Source organism: Falco peregrinus, chromosome 19 (assembly GCF_023634155.1).
Source record: "Falco peregrinus isolate bFalPer1 chromosome 19, bFalPer1.pri, whole genome shotgun sequence".
NCBI lineage: Eukaryota > Metazoa > Chordata > Aves > Falconiformes > Falconidae > Falco > Falco peregrinus.
In genome coordinates this window covers 1,735,611-1,755,578 of record NC_073740.1, presented here as the reverse complement: position 1 = coordinate 1,755,578, position 19,968 = coordinate 1,735,611, and the positions used below count along the sequence as shown (strand labels likewise).

Genomic DNA, 19,968 nt, shown 5'->3' with positions numbered 1-19,968 from the left:
GAAACAGAGCTATCCCGTGGTGTTCTGAAAAGTACTTTTTTAAGCTGAAGGGGAGCTATTCCCGCGCTGTTTGGGGCAGATACCACGCACCACCACACTTGAGTGTTTTCACATTGTTTTTATTGCGCTCCACATCCCTTCCCCCTGCCTGGGGGAGCCGGTGGGGGGTCCCTGCTCCCCCAGAGGTGGGATGGGGCCCCATCTCCCTTCCTCCAGCCTGGGGGAGCTAGGGAGGGGTCCCCAAGCCCCCCTCAGCTCTCAGGGCTGGACCTCCTTTCCCCCAGCCTGGGGGAGCCGAGGGGGGGACAGGGCCCTGTTCCCCCGAGGTGGGATGGGGCCCCACCTCCCTTCCCCCAGCCTGGGGGAGTCGGGGGGGGGGGGGGGGTGTCCCTGTTCCCCCCTAGGTGGGACAGGGTCCCAGCCCCCCCTCAGCTCTCGGGGCCGGACCTCCCTTCCCCCAGGCTGGGGGAACCGGGGGTGGGGGGGTCGCTGCTCCCCTCCAGGTGGGATGGGGCCCCAGCCCCCCCCTCAGCTCTCGGGGCCGGCCGCATTCTGCCGCTCCCGGCGGCGCTGCAGGAGGTGGTACGCGCGGACGCCGCACAGGTACCCGCCGTAGACCGTCAGCAGCAGCATGGAGCTGGAGAAGGCCTTGTAGCCGAAATCCGCCAGCTGCTTGCCGGACACCATGACCGCGCCTGCAACACAGGGCGGGGGTCAGCGGGGCCGCCAGCGCTCCCCTGCGTGCCCCGGCACCCCCGCCATCTCCCTACCTGCACTGTTCAGGCTCCGGTCCCACCGCCCTGCACTTCCGGGCAGCGCCCCGCCCCTTCCCGTCACGTGAGAGCGGCGGGGCCGCCGCGCTGCCTGCTGGGATGTGGAGTCCGCCGAGGCGGCGGCCTGCAGCGCCCCCTGCCGGCGGGCGGCCGCGCGTTTTTACCTCAGGCGGCGGCCCCAGCCCCCCGGGCCCCTCTCCTCGGCACAGCCCCTGCCCCGCCGCACCGGGCACCTTGCGGGGCGCTGAGGCACCGGCAGCCCCCCGGGGCCTGCCCGCAGCTGCACCGGCTGGAGGCCAGGCCGCACACGGCCCACCCTGGCTGAGGCGCCTGCCTGAGGGCCCAGCCCATGCTGGCAGACGAGGAGCCTGCTCCAAGGGGGCTTCAGGCGCTCCCCCAAAGGGCTTTTGGAGCTCCTCCAGGAGGACTTCAGGTGCTCCCAAAGGGCTTCAGGAGCTCCAGGGGGACTTCAGGTGCTCCAGGAGCGCCTCAGGAGCTCCAAAAGAGCTTCAGGAGCTCCTCCAGGAGGGCTTCAGGAGCTGCTCCAGGGCAGCTTCAGGTGCTCCTAAAGGGCTCCAGGAGCTCCAAAAGAGCTTCAGGTGCTCCTAAAGGGCTTCAGGAGCTCCAAAGGCACCAGAGAGGCTCTTGGTGCCTCCCAGAGCTCCTCGCTGGCATCTGAACAGTGCTGTCGCAGCGCTGCTCTGCTCTTGGGGTGCTCGTGGGCACCCAGGCTGCCGGCCACCCCCCTCTCCCTCGTCCCTTCCCCAGGCCACCACGCAGCAGTGGCTCCTGCAGAGTCCTGAAGCGCCGGGATGTGCTGAGGCTGCAGAACATAACTCTAAATGGCAAAGGGAAGACTTTTTATAGCTCATGAACTCCGGCACTAGTGCAAGGCACGGGGTGTCTAAGAGGCTTAAAGCAAGAGATTTGTCAACAGCCGCCCCCAAGTGAGGCTTGGGATCTTTCCTGGGAGGGTCTGCAGGGGCTCGGGCACTGCCAGCAGCACCCTGGGGCAAAGAAACCCACGCCAGGAGGGATGCACAAAGCACTTCCACAGCAGAGGAGCTACCAGCAAGTCCAAAACACAATTCTAGATGCTGCTGCGGCTGCGGGCAGGTGCTGGCAAGAGTCTAGTGAGCCAAGGCGAGAGGCTGCAACGTGTGGAGGGAGCAGCGCTCCCAGACCCTCTCTCTTACATCAGCCTTGAGCTGGGGTTCCTGAAGCACTTCGAGACAAAGGGAACGAGAAGTTGTGCCAGCCCTGCAGGAACATGCTGGATGGACTTCCTTTATCCTCCCTCCAACCTCAGTAAAGTTCCTCATTAGAGGAAACCGATGCTGGCTACTTTCCGTACGATAGCTCAGTTAAATTTAAAGGTCGTAGAGTGCCTAGTGAGAAAGCGTGTCTAATAAAAGGCACAGAAACAACTGCAGTGCCAGCAGATTGAATTCCCCTAGCAAGAGCTGAGCAGAGGGCTAACAGTCCTGGAAAGGTCACTCGGTATGAGATGCATTTCAAAGAAAAACAGGGACAAGGCAAATCTGGGAAAAGCAGTTGAGAAAAGATGAATAAAACAATGCAGCGTGTCCCAAGAAGCCAAGAGATCAAAGAAGGGGAGGCCTGGGGTACCTGGGGCACAGTGGGGTCCTGGCCCAGCTCCTGCAGGCCCCAGGTAGAAGGGTCAGGATTCTGTACCCGGTTCAACATCGCAGTCTCAGCCCTCTTTGGTCCTACAGCCAAACTTTTAACGCCGGAACCGCTGCTGAGGAAAAGCAAGTGGGACACCGTGTTACGTTGTGACTGAACAGCGACCTGCGGGGGCATTCTGGCTGTTTCTGAGCCAGCACTCAAGGGTGCTGAGCCAGGAGGGAACTGACAGTGCCTTGTTCTGCGCTCTTAGCCGGTCCAGCAGGCAACAACCCAAAGACAATGATGCACCAGAGCCACAGAGCAAAGAGCATGTCTCCCTTCACCTCTCAGAGTTTATTATTCTTTCAAATGTTCATAAAAGTACACTGCTAATCAGAGACCCAGCAGCACTAGGACCCGGAACGGGGGTGGACAGCGAGCCCTGCAGCAGCCCTGGCCTGCCAGCCCTGCCAGGGATCAGTGAACCGCTGGCCATGCTGCCCTGAGCAAACACAAGCGGAGCGAGCCAGCTTCAGAGGACCAGAGAGGCACGTGGCACCCGCCTGGACAAGGGGCAAGTTTCAACAGCACAGCACGAGGCACGAGACCTCTGTCCCCTCCTGTGATGTTGGAGGTCTCCTCGTACCTCCTGCGGCTCACATGTCTGCGGCTGCCCCTTGCGCCTTAGCAGTTTCCAGCACCCTCACAGGAGACAGCAGGGAAAGTAAGCACGGAACCCGTGTTCTCGGAAGCCACATGGAGAAGCAAAAGACCGGGATAAGGCATAGACCGGAGCAAGCCAAGGAAATGGCAAAAAGGCACTGTGGATCATTCATCTAAAAGCAACATGACCCAACTGCTTTGTCAGGTACGCTGCCAAGGGTTACGCAGCCTGCCAGCTGCTCAGAAAGACTTTGGGGCAGTTGGTCCCTGCATTGCCCAAGCCAGCCAGAGGACAAACTGACCAGAGGGAGAAAAGCTGTCCAGGGACAGTCAGTGGACGTGGAATTAGCACAGGCAAACGTGTGACAACAGGGGAGTTCCCTGGGTGCAGGGGCCAGGTTTGATTGCAAGAGCAAAAAAGCTAAACAAACCAAGCTCGGAAGTTGCGCCTTGGGGCTGCCCTCGCATCTGAAGCATTGGCCATGGTGTTCACCAGGAGCAGCTGAAGCGTTGGCCACAGCGTCCGCCAGGAGCAGCTGGTGGTGGCTGGGGAAGCAGCACATGGCAGGGTGGGAAAAGAATGCTGCTATCTTCTATGCTGGCGTTGCTTAGAAAGAAGAGTGATCCTCAGCCCCTTTGAAAGTCCTGAGGAGCTTCAGCCACCCCGGTGGAGCCCGGCAGGGAGCTGTGCCCGCTCCATGAGAGTTAAGCCAAGAACAGCAGCAAGCAGGAAAGGGCTGGCATCATGCAAAGTGGCCCCGTGGAGCTAACAGCAAAGCTCGTCCTTCCAGGCAGTGCCTTCTGCACAGCCCGGAGCCATCAGGATGACCTGGCAGAGTCCCTGAACTGAATCCATCAGGGCAAGAGAAATTGAAAGGGGGAAAATGCTCAGCACTGCGCTGGGCAGACCCCACGCAGCAGCAGCAGTTACACGAGCCCTTCAGAGAGAAAGGGAGATCAGCAGGTACCTCCGTGCAGATGCCAGGCTCAGGCTGGCAGTGTCCAGGGCTGGGAAAGGGAACCTCTGCCCTTCCAGCAACTCTGCAAAGGCTCCCAGGAAATCCGGACCCCTTACAAAGCTGTAGCAGCAGAGCAAGTAGGTGTGGGCAGGAGCTCTCGGCTCCTCTCGGCAGGATCAGTGGTTTTGCAGGCAGAACCCACCTACATGTGCTCAGGGTGGTTCTGGAGACACTTGATGACATCGGTAACAGGTTTGCCCTCGTAGCAGATCCGATACACGGCTGTGAAGAGGGGGAACCTGTGGGCAGATGGACAAAGTCACCCCTTGCCCTGTCGCCACGGCTGGCAGAGCACCCCGGCTTCTGCTGCGACATGCAGGACCACGGGGTGGGAGCGGGTGGGACGGCGGCACGTTGGCTGTTCCCACCCTGGGCAGTGCAGAGACCGACCCGAGCAGCAGAGATGCTGAGGGGGGGCTTCCCCTCCCACAGCTGCAGGAAAGAGCCCAGCCCCAGCCCCAAAAAGGGGACGAGAGAGGTGACAGCACTCACTTCTCCACTAAGTTCTTGCTTTTAAGGATGCGATGCAGCTCGGCAGACGTCGGGGGACCCTGCAGCTTCTGCCCATTCAACATCTCCTTCTCCAGCTGCTCAATAGACTGAAAGAACCCAACGGTGAGGGAGCTGGACCCTGCAAGCCCACCCGCCGCCCCGCGCTCCCTCCCCGGAGCCAGGCTGCGGCAGCAAACGAAGGCATGGTACCACGATGCTAATTGGGTTCATCTCCCTGCAGACATCAGCCTTGCCTGCTCCCTGCTCCTCTTACCTTCCCCGTCTTGACGAAAGCCTCGGCCACCTTGCGATTGCGGCCACCGTAGCAGGTCGTGATGAGGTCCGCGACCCCGCAGCTCTCCAGGAAGGTGGTGGCGGTGACGGAGCCCTTACAGAAGACTTTGGCAAAGGCGATCATCTCCATCAGTCCCAGACGGATCACGGCAGCTTTTGTGTTGTCTCCATAGCCGAGCCCATCGCAGAAACCAGCTCCGACAGCCACGACGTTCTGGAAAAGAGCAGCAGCACAGAGGGATCTGTTCCCAAAGGAGCTCAGGGCTCTGTGGTGTCCATGCGTGATCCCAAGCACAGGCTCCTGCCTGCCCCTGCCTATGCCAGCGATCATCATCCCTCCTCCCTGGACAGGACACGTCCACAGATCCCTCCAAAGGGGGACTCAAAGGTCTCAGCGAGCCACAGGGCAGTATCCAGCAGGATCATTCAGCCGGCAGCCTCCACCCCAGAGCTCCTAGAGAACCACAGGCCCTGCTGACTAAGACCCACAAAGCCCGGTGAGCAGCTCACCCACCTTGAGAGCCCCGCAGATCTCTACGGTGTCAGCCTCCTCCACCACCGTCACCCGAAAGTTTGGCGTCTGCATCAGCTCCTTCAGCGTCCGCCCGTGCTGCGCGTTCTTGCAGCCTGATGAGACAAAGGGAGGAGGAGGAAGATGATGCAAGGAGACCCTAAGGCAGGACTGTGCCGCTCTCCTCCACCACAACCTTTGTAGCAAGGGGAACCTGTTGCCCAACGGAGAGACATCGCTAAACTTTTCCAGGTCCACAAAGCGCCACGCACACATTGCCTGCCAGATAAGCAAGGTTCAACGTCGGGATTCCCAGAAAATGGGGATAATCCCTACTGCTGTGTCAAGCCAGGCAGAAACTCCACGCCCAGGAGATTAAAGGCATCTTCCAACATTGCACATTTGGATTTGGAAAATTCTCCCATGTTCTTGAGGTGTCCTGTGCGAGAGCTTGCAGCGCCAGCACACTCTGCTTACACCTCCCCAGTCCCTGCAGCCTCCTGCACAGCACATTTGCATTTGTTTAACGTACAGACGCTTGGAATCCCGTAATTTCTAACCCACCAAACCCTTCTGGTTGGTTTTGGCTGCTGTGCACAACTCACAGCCAGCGCGGAGGATGTTAGGAACAGTCGCCAGATAAACTTTCAAGTGGCCCTGGTTGGCAACAACATGAGATCCAGGTGAGCGTGCCTTGAAGCCCAAGGGAACGAAGGTGACTCTTGTTTCTAAAGGGTCTCTCGGTGGCCACCCCTCTAATTTGCACCAGGCAGGCTCCCTGATCCTCAGGGTCTGTGAAATGCACATTTTTAACGAAGGGAGCGATCACATCGTAAACCCTGAGTTCATCCAGCTCCTACGGGAGCCTAACTCCCCAGGGACAAAGGGCCGGCTCACGCCAGGCAGCAGCGGTTCCAGCCGCACCACGTTCGCCCCTTTGCCTTTTCCTGCTCGTTAGAAACAAGGGCCGCTAACGCGAAGGGGTCACGGCTCCTTACCGATGGTCGTTTCACAGAACTTCTCTTCTGCCACTTCGTTCGCAATATTGGCCCCCATGAGGACGCTCATCTCTATTCCCAGTTTTTCATGGATAATGTCTGAGATCAGCCTCAGCCCATCTGGTCCTTCGTCCACCCCCTGGGAGACAACCAGGGATGGAGATGAGCACCTGCTCTGCCGGAGACCTGGCCCCACCAGCCCCCATCCCATCGCCAGAGAGACTTTGTACGAGGGCACATAGTGCCAGGGCAAGGGGGAATGGGTTTAAGCTAAAAGAGGGGAGATGTAGAGCAGCTGTTGGAAGAAATTCTTTACTGTGGGGGCGGCGAGGCGCTGGCACCGGGGAGCTGTGGGTGCCCCAGCCCTGGAAGGGTCCAAGGCCAGGTTGGACGGGGCTGGGAGCACCCTGGGCTGGTGGGGGGGGGGTCCCCCTGGCAGGGGGTTGGAACTGGGTGGTCTTTAAGGTCCCTTCCAACCCACACCCTTCCGTGATCCCTGTCCTGCAGTGCTCCGACCCATCCCGACAGCCCCCCCAGTGCTCAGCTGCATCCCACTCCTCACAGCGCTTGAGATCCCCCACATCCTCTCATCCTTTACGCCCCCAAATCCCCACAAAGACTCTGCCCCCCTCCCCCTTTGCCCCCATCCCCACCCCCAGAGCCCAATTTCTGCTCCAAAATCCCAGGACTCCCTTTGCAGCCTCTCAGATCCAGGCTGCCTCCGGGTACCCCCTGCCCTCCCCCCCAGCCCGGGCAGCGCTCCCCCCGCTCCCACCTTGACGAGCGACACCCCAACCGCGTCTTTCTTTACGTGGCCCTTGAGCTGGTCGCAGACTTGGCCAATAAACTGGTGGGGCACCACGAACAGGAGGATGTCAGCCCCGGCGCAGGCTTTCAGCAGGTCTGGCTCCGCTACCTGAAGAGTACGACTGCTGTCAGCAGCTGGCGCCTGTAGTTGTGCAGCGCGTGTGTCCCGAAGCCAGGGCAAGGGGAGAAGGGGCTTGGGAGTGACCGCGGGGGGTATCAGCGTAAGGGAAGGAAGGGACGAAGGTGCTGAGCTGGCAGGACAGAGGGGTCGGAGCAGAGCAGGGCAAACGCAGCCGAGCTGGTCCCGTGGGAAGAGCTGGGATCACGTTCAGCACCAGCGAGCCCGGTGGGCTCGGCTCCCCGCACGCCCCCTCGGCTCCCCACATGCCACCTTGGCTCCCCGCACGCCCCCTCGGCTCCCTGCATGCCACCTCGGCTCCCCACATGCCACCTCGGCTCCCCGCACGCCGCCGCCGCCAGCTCGGGGCAGCCACATGGCCCCAAGCCCAGCGGGAGCAACGCAGGCAGCGAAGCCAGCCAGGGCTGCAGCTCGTCCGAGCACGGACCAAGGTCACCGGGAAGGCGCAGCCGCGTCCCACGCTTCCCGGTGCATCCCCTCGCGCCCAGCACACCAGGGAGCACATCCAGCAGCTCCCAGCGCAGTTATTTATTACCAGCACCAGACTGGAGGCTGCTGCCGTGGGTCACACTCACCAGGTTGGGTCACACTCACCCCATTGGGTCACACTCACCACGTTGGGTCACACTCACCACGTTGGGTCACACTCACCACGTTGGGTCACACTCACCAGGTTGTGCCACACTCACCCGGTTGGGTCACACTCACCACGTTGGGTCACACTCACCAGGTTGTGCCACACTCACCAGGTTGGGTCACACTCACCACGTTGGGGGGCAGCTTGTGCCCTGGCAGGTACTTGACGTTTTCGTGCTCCGTGTTGATGATGTCGGTGAGCCGCCGGCCGCCCACCTCCTCCTCCAGCACCCACATGCTCACCTGGCTCTCGAAGGTGCTCAGCCGCGCCGCGTTGGTGCCGGCGATCTTGGCGATGGCCGAGCCCCTGCGTGGGCAGAGCGGAGCCGTGGGCAGCGGGTACCAGGGAGCCCGGTGCACCACGGATCACGGGGGTCCTGGTGAAACGGGGGCTCCGGGGGGCGCGGGGAGGACCGGGACCCCGATGCGCGGGCAGAGGGGACCCCAGTGCCCAGGCACTGGTCGCTCACCAGTTGCCGGAGCCCACGATGCAGACTTTCTTGCCGCCCATGGTGCTGGGAGCCGGGGCGCTGCGCGGCGCTGAGCCCTGAGCCCGCCGATGGCATTTCAAGGCCGCCTGGAGCGGGGGCGGCACCGACCCGCCCCCAGCCCCGCCTCGCCCCGGGGGGGACTCAGCACCCTGCCCCGGAGGGATGGGGAGCACAGCATCCTGTCCCGGGGACACAGCACCCTGCCCCGGGGGGGGGGGGGGGGGAGCACAGCACCTTGCCCAGGGGGGGGGACACAGCACCCTGCCCAGGGGGGCAGAACTAGCACCCTGCCCCGGGGGGATGGGGAGCACAGCATCCTGTCCCGGGGACTCAGCACCCTGCCCCGGGGGGGAGCAAAGCATCCTTCCCCGGGGGGGGACACAGCACCCTGCCCCGGGGGGGGGGGGAGCACAGCACCTTGCCCAGGGGGGATCCAGCACCCTGCCCGGGGGGGACAAAACACCTTGCCCGGGGCGGGGGGGAAGCACAGCACCCTGCCCCGGGGACTCAGCACCCTGCCGAGAGGGATCCAGCACCCTGCCCCGGGGGGGCAAAGCCAGCCCTTCCCCAGGGGGACCCAGCACCCTGCCCCGGGGGGGAGCACAGCACCTTGCCCAGGGGGGAGCACAGCACCCTGCCCCGGCGGGGCAAAGCCAGCCCTTCCCCAGGCACGGCCAGTGCTCCCAGCGCTCCCAGCTCGGTAAGCAACGCGGGGGCAGCACCGCAGGTGCGGATTTCTCCCCCGAAGCCAAGGTGAAGGAGCTCAGATCCCAGCTCTCGGCTGAAGTGGGAGCCGTGACTGCCGCTCCTCTCCCCCCTTCCCTGCCCAAGGCATTTTATCCTCCCCTCCTGCCTAAGAAGGGGGATTTTCACCCCCGGGCCAGCCCGCCCCCCCCCCCCCCCCCCAGCCTGCAGCAGCAGCGCTGCCCTTTCCTCCATCCCCACAGCATCTCCTCCCCTGCAACAAGGGCTTTCAGGTTTTCTGGGAAGCATTACATTCCCACTTCTATAAATAAGGCCGGGCGACGAGAGCGATTCGCCTCTCGCATAGTTTTAAATCCTCCTAACGTAAACTTTAATCCACTTTCCTTCAAAATTATGCCCGGCTCCCTTGGGGCTTGTAACGAGCTGTCACCATTCTGCAAGGCTGCAATGTGCAAACCGAGCTGCCTGGATTTTTGTCAGCAGCTTGGTCGCTGCCTTTCCAGTTTTGCTCAAGTTACTTCGCTTATTTACCACAAAAGCGCACTTTGCAGAAGGCGTAGCAGGCTCGCCAAGCCAGGAGATCCTTACATGAAAGGCCAAAATAGGAAGAGCTTTCTCCTGTCTCTTAACCCAGCTGGCTTTGTAAATAATCAACTGGAAAAAACCAAACGGGAGATAACCCCGTCCTTTCCCAGGCAAGCACGCAAGTGTCATCCACCGAGGCAGCTGCTGAAAGCGTGCTGTCAGCGCAGGAGGGAGGACAGCTTCCTTCGCAGGAGGCTTTTATTAAAACTGGGTGACGTCTACAAGGATACAGTACAAAAAAAAAAAAAAAAAAAAGGAAAGAAAAAGAAAAATTTGGTCCATGGAAAAAACCATAATATTCAGTTAAGAAAAGCAGTTACTCTGCAACAGCTAGGTTTGCCTACGCAGTACTCAGCATCCTTCATGCGTGAATACCCTGAGGAGTCAGTGGGCTGCTTCACCAGCACCGAGACCTTCACCCCAGTACCACAGAGGAGCCGGTTCATAAGGGGGCAAAGGAGAAGGGACGGCGAGAGCCTATTACTCACGGACATGTAGTAACACAGACACAAGTAGGGCCACCCAGGCTCCCAAATCCATAGCCACCTTCCCCGCCACGCCACGGCTGGCTGCGGGGAGGTCCGTCGGCATTACAGTCCCGAGCAGAAACACCGAGATCCGGGTGAAGAGAAGCCACTCTCTTACTCCTGACCACTAGTTCACTAGTAACTCATCCCATGAAGAGGCATCTGGGCTGTTACTCCTCACAGCAGAGAAAATCTACTTGTACATTCCTGAACCATGCTGGGCCTTAGGGCAGCCCCAGAATCTAAAATTTGACTAAAAACCACAGGAGCTTCAGCACGGGATCCCCTGCTAACCCGTGTCCGCTCGGAGATCCATCCGATCCCAAGGACTGTCCTGTTACACCCTCAGATCCACACGCAGGAGCTGCTGGTCCCCGCAGCAAGTGACACAGGATAACTGTCCCAAAGGAATGAGCCTACGCCCCCGCGCAATCCCACCAGGCGGTTGCTGCATCCCCCTCTCCCTGCTACAGGGAAAACGAGCAGCCGGGCGGTTTGCCGGGACCGCGGGTGGCTGTAGGTCCTCTGAAGCGCCGAGAAGTCTCACCAATGCTTCCACATCCCTGCAGCGAGCCGCTGCCTCGCCTCCCCTAGCACAGTCTGTCAAAGAATATGAAGGGAGCAGGGCAGGGGAAAAAAAAAACAAAACCCAAAACGGGACGAGGGAAGAAGCAATTCTCTACACAGACCAGTAACTTCCTCGAGGGAGAGGGTGACCGATGAGGCAGCCCCGTGCAGCAGCCCCCTCCGAGCGAGGGAGTGAGGGCAGGGAGGTATGTCAGCTCGTGGCATCCTGCCCGCTGCGTCTCCCGGCCCCTGGCTATAAAACGAGGCAGGAAAAAAGAGACCAGCCCCCGAATTCCCCGGATTTACAGCAGATCCAGGTTTCCCAGAGCCAGGTCTTGGTGCCACAACTAGATGCTAGTTGGGGAAGAACGGGCTGTGGGTTCTGAACGTGAGAAAGGCTCCGAGGCAGCGGTTGCACCGACTACTGGGGACACTACAGGCAGCACGGAGTCACGGGGAGGCTCTCGGAAGCCTTGGGACTGACAAGGCAACAGTCAGGAAGAAAACCAGGTAGAAACGTGTGCTCAGCGGAGCCCGGCTGCTTGTCACAACCCCAGAAGACCCCAGCTGTCCTGGAGCTGCCCCAAGAGGGACAATGCCAGGATGAATAATGACGTGGGCCTCGCTGCCGGAGTGGGTTTATGTGAGCCTTAACGGCGTACTCTGCAGCTCTCCGTCGCCAAAAATAGCTGTGCTGCCTTCTGGCTGGGGAGGAGCGGAGCAGCCTATGTGTTACGGATTCCCAGGGCCTGCTCCAGTTCCTGCCGTCTTTGCTGCACCTGCAAGAGAAGCCAAAGGCGCAGCGTTAGCAGATTCAGATGGTGCAGTGCCACAGCATCCCAGTAACGCGGGACCCAGCTGGAAAAGGGATGAACTCAAACTGGGACCGAGGGTACAAGCGAAGCTGAGCACCGCCGCTTCCCACGGGCAGTGTCCGAGGAGGGACAGGGACCCCAAGCCGCTGGGTAGGGAGGGGGACCCCTGCCCGGGGACACTCACCTTGGAGTAGAAGTATCGGCACACGGCTTCCTGAGCCCATGGCTGGAAGTAGAACTCAGCTCTACGCTCCTCTTCAGGATTCCCAACCACATCAGTCATTGTCTGGAGAGCACAAAGGACGGCAGTTCAGGGAGCGCGGAAACTCCGGCTGTGCTGAGCGAACCCGGGCCCCCTCCCCTTCCCTCAAAGAAATTTCACTACAGTCAGGTCAGGTTTTTACACCTGACTCCAATTCTAGTCTCGCTTTCCGAGCGGGAAATCGCCTCCCTCTCTCTGCGGGAGCTGGTTATAATGAGGGGAGCGTGTGACTGGATCCACCTTCCACACAAGAGAAAAGTTTTACCTTTAAATCCCGGCACTGGGACTGTAGCCAGTCGTTGATGAAGCCCTGAGGATCTCGGGCAAAGCTCAGCATGAACTCACGCTGTGTCTTCAGCTGGTTAATTGTCTCTATTGTTTCATGAATCTGAAGGAGATAAGCACAGCAACTAAACCGCTGAATAGGGGAAAAAGTCAGACAAACATCAAGGGACCCAACCCACCAGGCAAATTCTTATACTCCCCGATTGACTTACACCCATCGGGATTTTCAACTTCCAGTTTCCTGCTCTAAATATTACCGGTTTTCCCACTGTTGGCTTTAAAATTGCATTTCCAGGTGATGCCGCCTGTCTGTGAGCACGGCTGATCCCACCCCAGCTTCCCAAGGCACGAAAGAGCAAAGCTGAACCCCTGGCCTCTGCAGGGGTCACCTGCTCCAGGGACACATTCCCACCCAGCCGTGAGGAGGGCAGAGCTGAAGGGGCTTCTTCCCACCTTGTTATCCAGCGCCGCGATCTCCTGCTGGCTGGCTGTGGACAGCAGGAAGGAATTCATCTGAGTTTTCAAGGTATCGTCCACCTCCACGTCGATGTCATAGCAGGCTGTTTTCTTCTGGTCGTTTGGGTCAACACTAGGAGCCATCCACGAGAAAGAAGCCAAAATAATTAAAGAGCTCAAGAAAGCACCAAACCGTAGCTCTTCCGGGACTGACGCAGCATATGGGGTGCAGGCAGGGCCAAGCCGCGCTCGTGGTGGCGCTAACTTCGGCTCTGACACCACGCAGCGCAGCTCCCCGGCTGGCTTGGCAGCACGAGGACCCAGCGATTGCTCCATCTAAGCTACAAAAGCGTAATGCAAAAAGGACAGCAGGAACGTGGGAGCGCCTGGTGGGAAAGAGGGACGCGGTAACGGAGAGAGGCGGCTGTTCTTGTACGTAGAAACAACGACAGGCGACGTGGGAACGGCTGCTGAAAACCAGAACGTGTCACATCCCCTTCCTGTGCCAGCCTCGCCCATCCCTTCCGCTCTCCTTCCCAGAAATAGGAAGAGAAGTGGACCCGTCTCACCTGATCACGTGATTAATGATGATCGGCTCCGGGGGCATAAGCAACGCGTGAAGCCTTTGGGGGATCTCAGAGAACTTCATCCGCTGAGATTCAAATATCTGCAACGGAAACATGGGGCTGAGGGACGCAACGGGCAGCTCGGCGCCCGCCGACCAAGAAAAACCGCAACCGTCGCTCGTTCCGGCCGCCCCGTTACCTGCTGGAGGTATTTGTCACAGATGACATACTCCCGCTCGTGGGGGTCCTGCAGCTTGTGAGTCTTGATGTATTGCCACAACGCCTGGATGATCACCGGGCGCGTCTGAGTGTGAATCCCCAAGAGACGAGCCAAGCGGGGATCCAGTTTGAACTGGGGAGGCTGAAAAGAAACGCACAGAGAGGTGAGGTGGCCACAGCCACGGCGCACGGGACGTGCCCAGCGCTGTTACGCCCAACATCTCACCTGGTAATCCAGCATCAGAAGGACAGTACAGCGCACGTTTACATCTCCCGGCCTCTTCACCTGGAAGCCGTCCGTCTCCTGAGTCGTCGCAGTCCTGTGCCACTGCACCAGGAGAGGGAATTTAGGAGCAGCCCCACACCCGGTCCCCTTTGCTCCTGCTGCTGGCCACCCAGTGAGCTTGCCAGTAAATCCCACCCACCTCAAGTTTGCCTTATTCCCCCTTAGAAACAAGAGTTAATACATTCGTTCAGACCCCCAGCAAGTCAAGAGGAAAAGCTAAGATAAGAATTCAAGAGCTCCTGGCTCCCAGCCACTTGTTCAAGCCTTCAGTGCCCTCAACTCTCAAGTTACACAAACCCTGTCGTCTGCCGAAACACCAACCCGTTTTTAGAGGCAACACAGCAAAAAGCAGCTCACCTCTACCAGGTGATTGTCAGGGCCATACAGGTCTTTATCAAGTTCAATGACCAGAGATTTAAAGAAGGATGAGAACTTTCTTTTCTGCTTGGTGGCATCGTATTTGGACAAAGCAGACTGCAAGCAACACAGGAAGGAAAAGTGTTAGGACAGCAAGTTTCAGCACTCAAGCACAGCCACCGTGCACGACAGCGCTCCTTTGAAGTTCTGAACACCTAAATTCACCAACGTGTGCTTGAAAAATCAAGTTCCAAGTCAGAAAGTGAAAGCCTGGAGTTAAAAAGACGAGCTTGCAGGAATTCAATCGCTCGGCAATTACGTACAGTGCAAGCGCCCTGGTTCTCAGAGCCAGGGGACACAAGGGCCACTGATCTGCTCTCACCATTAATTCTTAGAGCTATAAGAACTTTGTATAACTCGTGTCCTGCCATGGGGACACCCATCGGTCTCCAAGCTGGGCTCTCGGTCTCGGCACCATCAGACTCCTTGGAAAACAGAGACGAAGGAGGATATCAAGCCCCTAGCTGTGCTCTCGGACGCTAAGAAACTGGTTTCATTGCCAATTCCAGATCCAGAAAGGCACCTCTGCAGCTGGGGATTTCACACTTACGTCTTCCAACAGCCGTCCTTCCACCCGGAGCTCCCAGGAGGCAACTGTCCCTTCACCATCCTCCGCATCAGACTTGGCTGGATTGAAGGTATTGGAGATAAAAATACGTAGCTTTCGTTTTTGCTAGGAGAAAACGCAGCGGCTCAGTGTGAATTCTGAAATAAAGGGCTGACCATCTGGCTTATGTTTTGCTAAAACTGAGCTTCATGGGTTTAGCTGCCTCATATTCCCCACGCTCTACGTCCGGAGCATTAAGATTCCCAGCGTGCCACACTTACAGGGACGTGCCCCACGCTTCGGCACCCTCCTGCTGTCTTAACCAAAGCCAGAACCTCCAAACCTGGCTCAGGACCAGCAGAATGTGACCCTCCCCTACCTTAATGGGTCGCTTCAAAGCCTCCTGGATATCCAAGCGTTTCCGCATGATCGTCTGGTCCAGTTTTCTTTCGAAAGCCAGCAAGTCCATATAGGCCTGAGACTCGGGTACGAGTTCACGAATCTACACGACAATCAAGAATGCAAATCACCGCCGGCTCCCCCACGCTCCTCCAGCCCGTGCCGCACCACTGCACGGTGCCACTCACCCTCTGAGGTAGAATTTTGTCAGCCATCTTCTTCTTCTTAGCGCTGCGAAGGAAGAAGAGGCAGACACGGGCATGAAAATGGCAACGGCTTTCTGCAAATTAACCGCAGGCGCTCACGAAGGGAGCAAGGCGACGGCTTATCCTCCGGTTTAGTGTCACACGGTAACCCAGGGGGGACGTGCAGGGGGGCCCATGGGTGCTGGGAGCAGGGAGGGAGGTGCAGGGGGGCCCAGGGGTGCTGGGAGCAGGGGGGAGGTGCAGGGGGGGCCGTGGGTGCTGGGAGCAGGGGGGGAGGTGCAGGGGGGCCCATGGGTGCTGGGAGCAGGGGGGAGGTGCAGGGGGGACCTGTGGGTGCTGGGAGCAGGGGGGGAGGTGCAGGGGGGCCCAGGGGTGCTGGGAGCAGGGGGGGAGGTGCAGGGGGGCCCAGGGGTGCTGGGAGCAGGGGGGGAGGTGCAGGGGGGCCCAGGGGTGCTGGGAGCAGGGGGGGAGGGGGCGTCAGGCTGTGCTGGGGGCTCCCCTCCCTGTGCAAAGCCACCGGTGGGAGAACTCGCAGCCTGGATGCCAGTCGGGGGCCCAGGTTCTCATTTTCAGGGGTGTCATCGTCCCCGTCAGCACAGTCAGGCTCGCTCGCCCCACAACCCCCCCCGCGGCGGTGCAGCCAGCCGATCCCTCCCCACCTCACGTTCCCTACAAGAGCTCAGAAAACGGGGTGCCGGCCAGCTGGGAAGGGCGCGCTGGCACACACCGCCTAAACAAAGCGGCTCGTGAGCCTCAATGAGCTTGAGATTGAATTTTCTAGGATTTGAAATCCAGGGATGAATTCCCAGCGTTACCAGAGCGCCACGTTATGCCGCTACAAACGTAACAGGGGTTCGCTCCTGTCAGCGGCTCCAGGTTATTCTTTTCTCTGCTGGACGGGTCTCCCAGAGGAGCTCCAAAGGCACCAGACATCCCTTTCGGCCGCCCAAGAAGCAGCAGCCAGGAGAAGCCCGACCCACCGACTCCCCCCAGGCCGTGCCTGACGCCGCTGCCCCCCACCCCGTACAGCCCCCGCTTCAGCGAGGGGTCACCACTCACCCTCCGATTCCAGGGGGCCCTGCCTGCACCCCGAAACCCAGCATCTCCCCGCGGGGCCTTTGGGGAGAGGCATCGTGTCTGTGCCCCCGCCTGGGGATGCCCTGAGACATCCCACTGCCCGGGTTGATCCCGGGATGCCCTGAGACCCCCCTGCTGCCCGGGTTTATCCTGGGATACCCTGAGACCCCTCACTTTATCCTGGGATGCCCCGAGACCCCCCGCTGCCCGCGTTTATCCCGGGATGCCCCGAGACCCCCCGCTGCCCGGGTTTATCCCGGGATGCCCCGAGACCCCCCGCTGCCCGGGTTTATCCCGGGATGCCCCGAGACCCCCCGCTGCCCGGGTTTATCCTGGGATGCCCTGAGACATCCCACTGCCCAGCTTTATCCTGGGACACCCTGATACCACCCCGCTGCCCAGGGGTGTCCCAGGATGCCCTGAGACCCCCAGCTGCCCGCGTCTATCCTGGGATGCCCTGAGACCCCTCACTTTATCCTGGGATGCCCCGAGACCCCCCGCTGCCCGGGTTGATCCCGGGATGCCCCGAGACCCCCCGCGGCCCGGGACACCGGCCCTTACTTGTGGTTGCGGTTGGGCACGGCCTGCGGCTGCACCTGCTGGAGCTGCTGCGGCGCCGGCCGCTTGCGGGCCTGGTCCAGGCTGGCCTGCGCCATCCCGGGCCGCACCGCCGGGCTCCCGCCGTAACCGGGCGGCCCCATGGCGGGGCCCTGCGGCGCCAGCCGGCTGCCCGGTAGCATTCCGGGGCGCTGCGGAGAAAAGAAAACCGGTCCAGTGCCCACCGGGAGGAGCCGGGGCCGCCCCCGTCTCCGCCGCCCCCCGCCCCGCCCCGCGCAGCGCCGGTCCCCGCCGGCCCCTCCCCCGCCTCACCGGGTAGGCGGCTCCCGGCAGCGGCGAGCGGTACAGGCCCTGTCCCGGAGCCGGGCCCATGCGCACCGGCCCGCCCGGCGTGCCCGGACCCAGCGCGCCGGCCCCAGCAGCGGCCCCACCGCCGCCGCCGCTGGGAGTAACCGACTGGAATCCCGCCCGCGCCGCCATCTTCTCCAGCACAAAGGGGAGCGGGCCGGAACCGGAAACAGCCATAGAGAGGCCGCGCGCCGGCCGCGCTAGAGAGGCACCGCCCCGGGCCGCCGCCCTCTGCTGGCGGGAGGACCGGCGGGGGGGCGGGGCCGCTGGCGTCCTGCGGGGGCGGGGGCCGGGGGTTTAGGGGAGGGGCCTGGGGCAGGGGCTGAGGGTAGGGGGCTGCGTGGGAGGGGGCAGGGTCGTGAGGCAGGGGCCTGGGGCTGTATGGGAGGGGGCAGGTTCCTGGGGGCTGCTTTTGGGGTCCAGGTCCAGGACCCCCTGAAGGTCCTGGGGTGCTCTGAGGGTGCACGGATCGTGTGTGCATCAGAGCCCTGAGTGTGAAAACCTGCGGCTTTTCCATTTCTTCCCACTATTTCGCTCTCATATGCGAGAGCTGCTCATGTCAGTGTCCTGCCCGGCTGCTGCCGTACCCCCCCCCCCGGAATTGCATTGGCTGTTTTTGGCGTCCAGGTACCACCTGAGGGTCCCTGGGTTGCTCTGAGGATGCACAGATTGTGTGTGCATCCGAGCCCCAGGTGTGAAAACCTGCGGTTTTTCTATTTCTTTCCCCTTTTCTGCTCTCATATGTGAGAGCTGCTCATGTCAGTGTCCTGCCTGGCTGCTGCCATACCCCCCTGGGAATTGCATTGGCTGTTTTTGGGGTCCTGGTACCCCTGAGGGTCCTGCAGCGAACCGAGGGCTCGTGGATCACATGCATGTCGGAGCCCTGAGTGTGAAAACCTGCGGCTTTTCCATTTCTTTCTGCTTTTTCACTCCCATATGTGAGAGCTGCTCATGTCAGTGTCCTGCTGGTGTCCCCCGGAATTGTGTTGGCTGGTTTGGGGGTCCAGGTATCCCCTGAGGGTCCTGCAGCGCTCTAAGGACGCATGGATCACATGCGTGTCAGACCCCCAAGTGTGAAAACCTGTGGCTTTTCCATTTCTTCCCAATTTTCTGCTCTCATAAGTGAAAACTGCTCATGTCAATGTCCTGCCTGGCTGCTGCTGTACCCCCCTGGGAATTGCATTGGCTGTTTTGGGGGGTCCGGTCCAGGTACCCCCTGAGGGTCCTGCAGTGCTCTGAGGGCGCATGGATCACATGTCAGACCCCCGAGCGTGAAAACCTGCGGCTTTTCCATTTCTTTTCACTCTCATACCCGAGAGCTGCTCATGCTGGTGTCATCTGGCTGCTCTGTAACCCCCCCAGGAATTGCATTGGCTGTTTTTGGGGTCCAGGTACCCCCTGAAGGTCCTGGGGTGCTCTGAGGGTGCACGGATCGTGTGTGCATCAGAGCCCTGAGTGTGAAAACCTGCGGCTTTTCCATTTCTTCCCACTTTTCTGCTCTCATATGTGAGAGCTGCTCATGTCAGTGTCCTGCCTGGCTGCTGCCGTAGCCCCCCTGGGAATTGCATTGGCTGTTTTGGGGGTCCCGGTACTCCCTGAGGGTCCTGGAGTGCTCTGAGGGCGCACGCATCGTGTGTGCATCCGAGCCCCAAGTGTGAAAACCTGCGGCTTTTCCACTTTTCCACTCTCATCCCCGAGAGCTGCTCCCGCTGGTGTCACTGGTGTCACCGGGCTGCTGTAACCCCCCCGGCGCACGCTGCGGCTCACCACCCTCATGTCCCACGACGGCCGCGCCGATGCGACGCACGGCGGTGACAGATGGATGGGGTCACCTCTCCCAGCGCAGCCCGGCAGGATAACGGGGAGCTGCGGGAGATGACAGCTTGGAGGGGTCGGGGTCACCGCCTGCCCCCACAATGGGAGCTGCTGCGGGTGCCGGCGGCTGCGCTGGCTACTCACAGTGCCTGGCTGTAATTAATTTCGCTTCATTAACTCCCTTCTGGGCCTGGCTAGGTTATCTTGTTCCTATTCAAAGCCCACCCTGTGGCCTTTGCAGCACCAGCTCTGGTGCAGGAGGACCAGAATAGCTTTAAACCGGTTCTGGTTTAAATGCAAAACTCCCGTCTGCCATTTCCAGCGGCACCAAGGGGCAGCGGGGACTTTGGCATTTCAACGTTCCTCGCCCACCGACCATTATTTGGTCCCCACGGGGTCCTGAGTGCTTTTTTGGATGCCCAGCGTTGGATCTGGCGCAGTACTTTTGCTCTTTATAGCTGGAAATTTGTAGGACCCAAGCTGCGTTGCTGTACGGCTTTGCGCTACAGCCACTAGTAGCTCAGTTCAATTAAAAGCAGGTGAAGTCAGGCTAACGACTCATTTCTGCCGGATCTCAGGTGTCTGTGCCAAACCCCAGAGTGTTGGAGTTGTCAAAGATGAGCAGCTGGGCATGTGTTAATTCTGCTGAGAGCAAGAGGCGGTTCCCCTCCTCCAGCCCGCGGTGTTCACGTGGCGGTGAGGACCCAGCAGCGATGCTGGGGCACCTCGAGGCATCGCCGCACCCCAAGCCATCATTGCACCCTGAGCCATCACCACACTAGCGCATCGCTGCACCCCGAGCCATTGCTGCACCCTGAGCCATCACCACGCCATCGCCGGCACCCCGAGCCATCGCTGCACCCCGAGCCATCGCTG

The 19,968-nt window shown here is 60.5% G+C and overlaps 3 protein-coding genes across 9 annotated transcripts; all 3 read right to left on the bottom strand.

The window, feature by feature from the left end:
• Positions 1-103: 103 nt before the first annotated feature.
• On the bottom strand, positions 104-687 carry LOC114013341 (cytochrome c oxidase assembly protein COX14). Of its 2 annotated transcripts, XR_008744972.1 has the most exons (2): positions 448-687; positions 104-343 (listed from the first exon to the last, which is right to left on the bottom strand). XR_008744972.1 is itself a non-coding variant. In XM_055791957.1 (1 exon), the coding sequence occupies exon 1, from the start codon at positions 685-687 to the stop codon at positions 529-531; it is 159 nt and encodes a 52-aa protein (XP_055647932.1). In that variant the 3' UTR covers positions 104-528. The 2 variants fall into 2 exon arrangements, 1 of the variants encoding a protein (XP_055647932.1); XM_055791957.1 differs by having other exon boundaries at positions 104-687.
• Positions 615-8,521, bottom strand: GPD1 (glycerol-3-phosphate dehydrogenase 1). Of its 5 annotated transcripts, none has more exons than XR_003556260.2 (10): positions 8,432-8,521; positions 8,091-8,268; positions 7,155-7,295; positions 6,380-6,518; positions 5,385-5,497; positions 4,851-5,084; positions 4,577-4,683; positions 4,227-4,323; positions 2,403-2,535; positions 1,524-1,611 (listed from the first exon to the last, which is right to left on the bottom strand). XR_003556260.2 is itself a non-coding variant. In XM_055791951.1 (9 exons), exons 1-8 carry the CDS (start codon positions 8,470-8,472, stop codon positions 4,227-4,229), a joined length of 1,050 nt encoding a protein of 349 aa, XP_055647926.1. In that variant the 5' UTR covers positions 8,473-8,521; the 3' UTR covers positions 615-695. The 5 variants fall into 5 exon arrangements, 2 of the variants coding, with proteins under 2 accessions (XP_055647926.1, XP_055647925.1); XR_003556259.2 differs by lacking the exon at positions 1,524-1,611 and adding an exon at positions 1,613-1,998; XR_008744970.1 differs by lacking the exon at positions 1,524-1,611 and adding an exon at positions 1,613-1,998 and having other exon boundaries at positions 2,403-2,532.
• Positions 8,522-11,360: 2,839 nt separating this feature from the next.
• On the bottom strand, positions 11,361-17,429 carry SMARCD1 (SWI/SNF related, matrix associated, actin dependent regulator of chromatin, subfamily d, member 1). Of its 2 annotated transcripts, XM_055791935.1 has the most exons (14): positions 17,242-17,429; positions 16,933-17,120; positions 16,354-16,410; positions 15,277-15,319; positions 15,069-15,191; positions 14,693-14,815; positions 14,083-14,199; positions 13,666-13,767; positions 13,420-13,581; positions 13,224-13,321; positions 12,652-12,787; positions 12,179-12,301; positions 11,836-11,937; positions 11,361-11,615 (listed from the first exon to the last, which is right to left on the bottom strand). In XM_055791935.1, the coding sequence occupies exons 1-14, from the start codon at positions 17,407-17,409 to the stop codon at positions 11,562-11,564; spliced, it is 1,596 nt and encodes a 531-aa protein (XP_055647910.1). In that variant the 5' UTR covers positions 17,410-17,429; the 3' UTR covers positions 11,361-11,561. The 2 variants fall into 2 exon arrangements, with proteins under 2 accessions (XP_055647910.1, XP_055647911.1); XM_055791936.1 differs by lacking the exon at positions 16,354-16,410.
• Between the last annotated feature and the right edge of the window lie 2,539 nt (positions 17,430-19,968).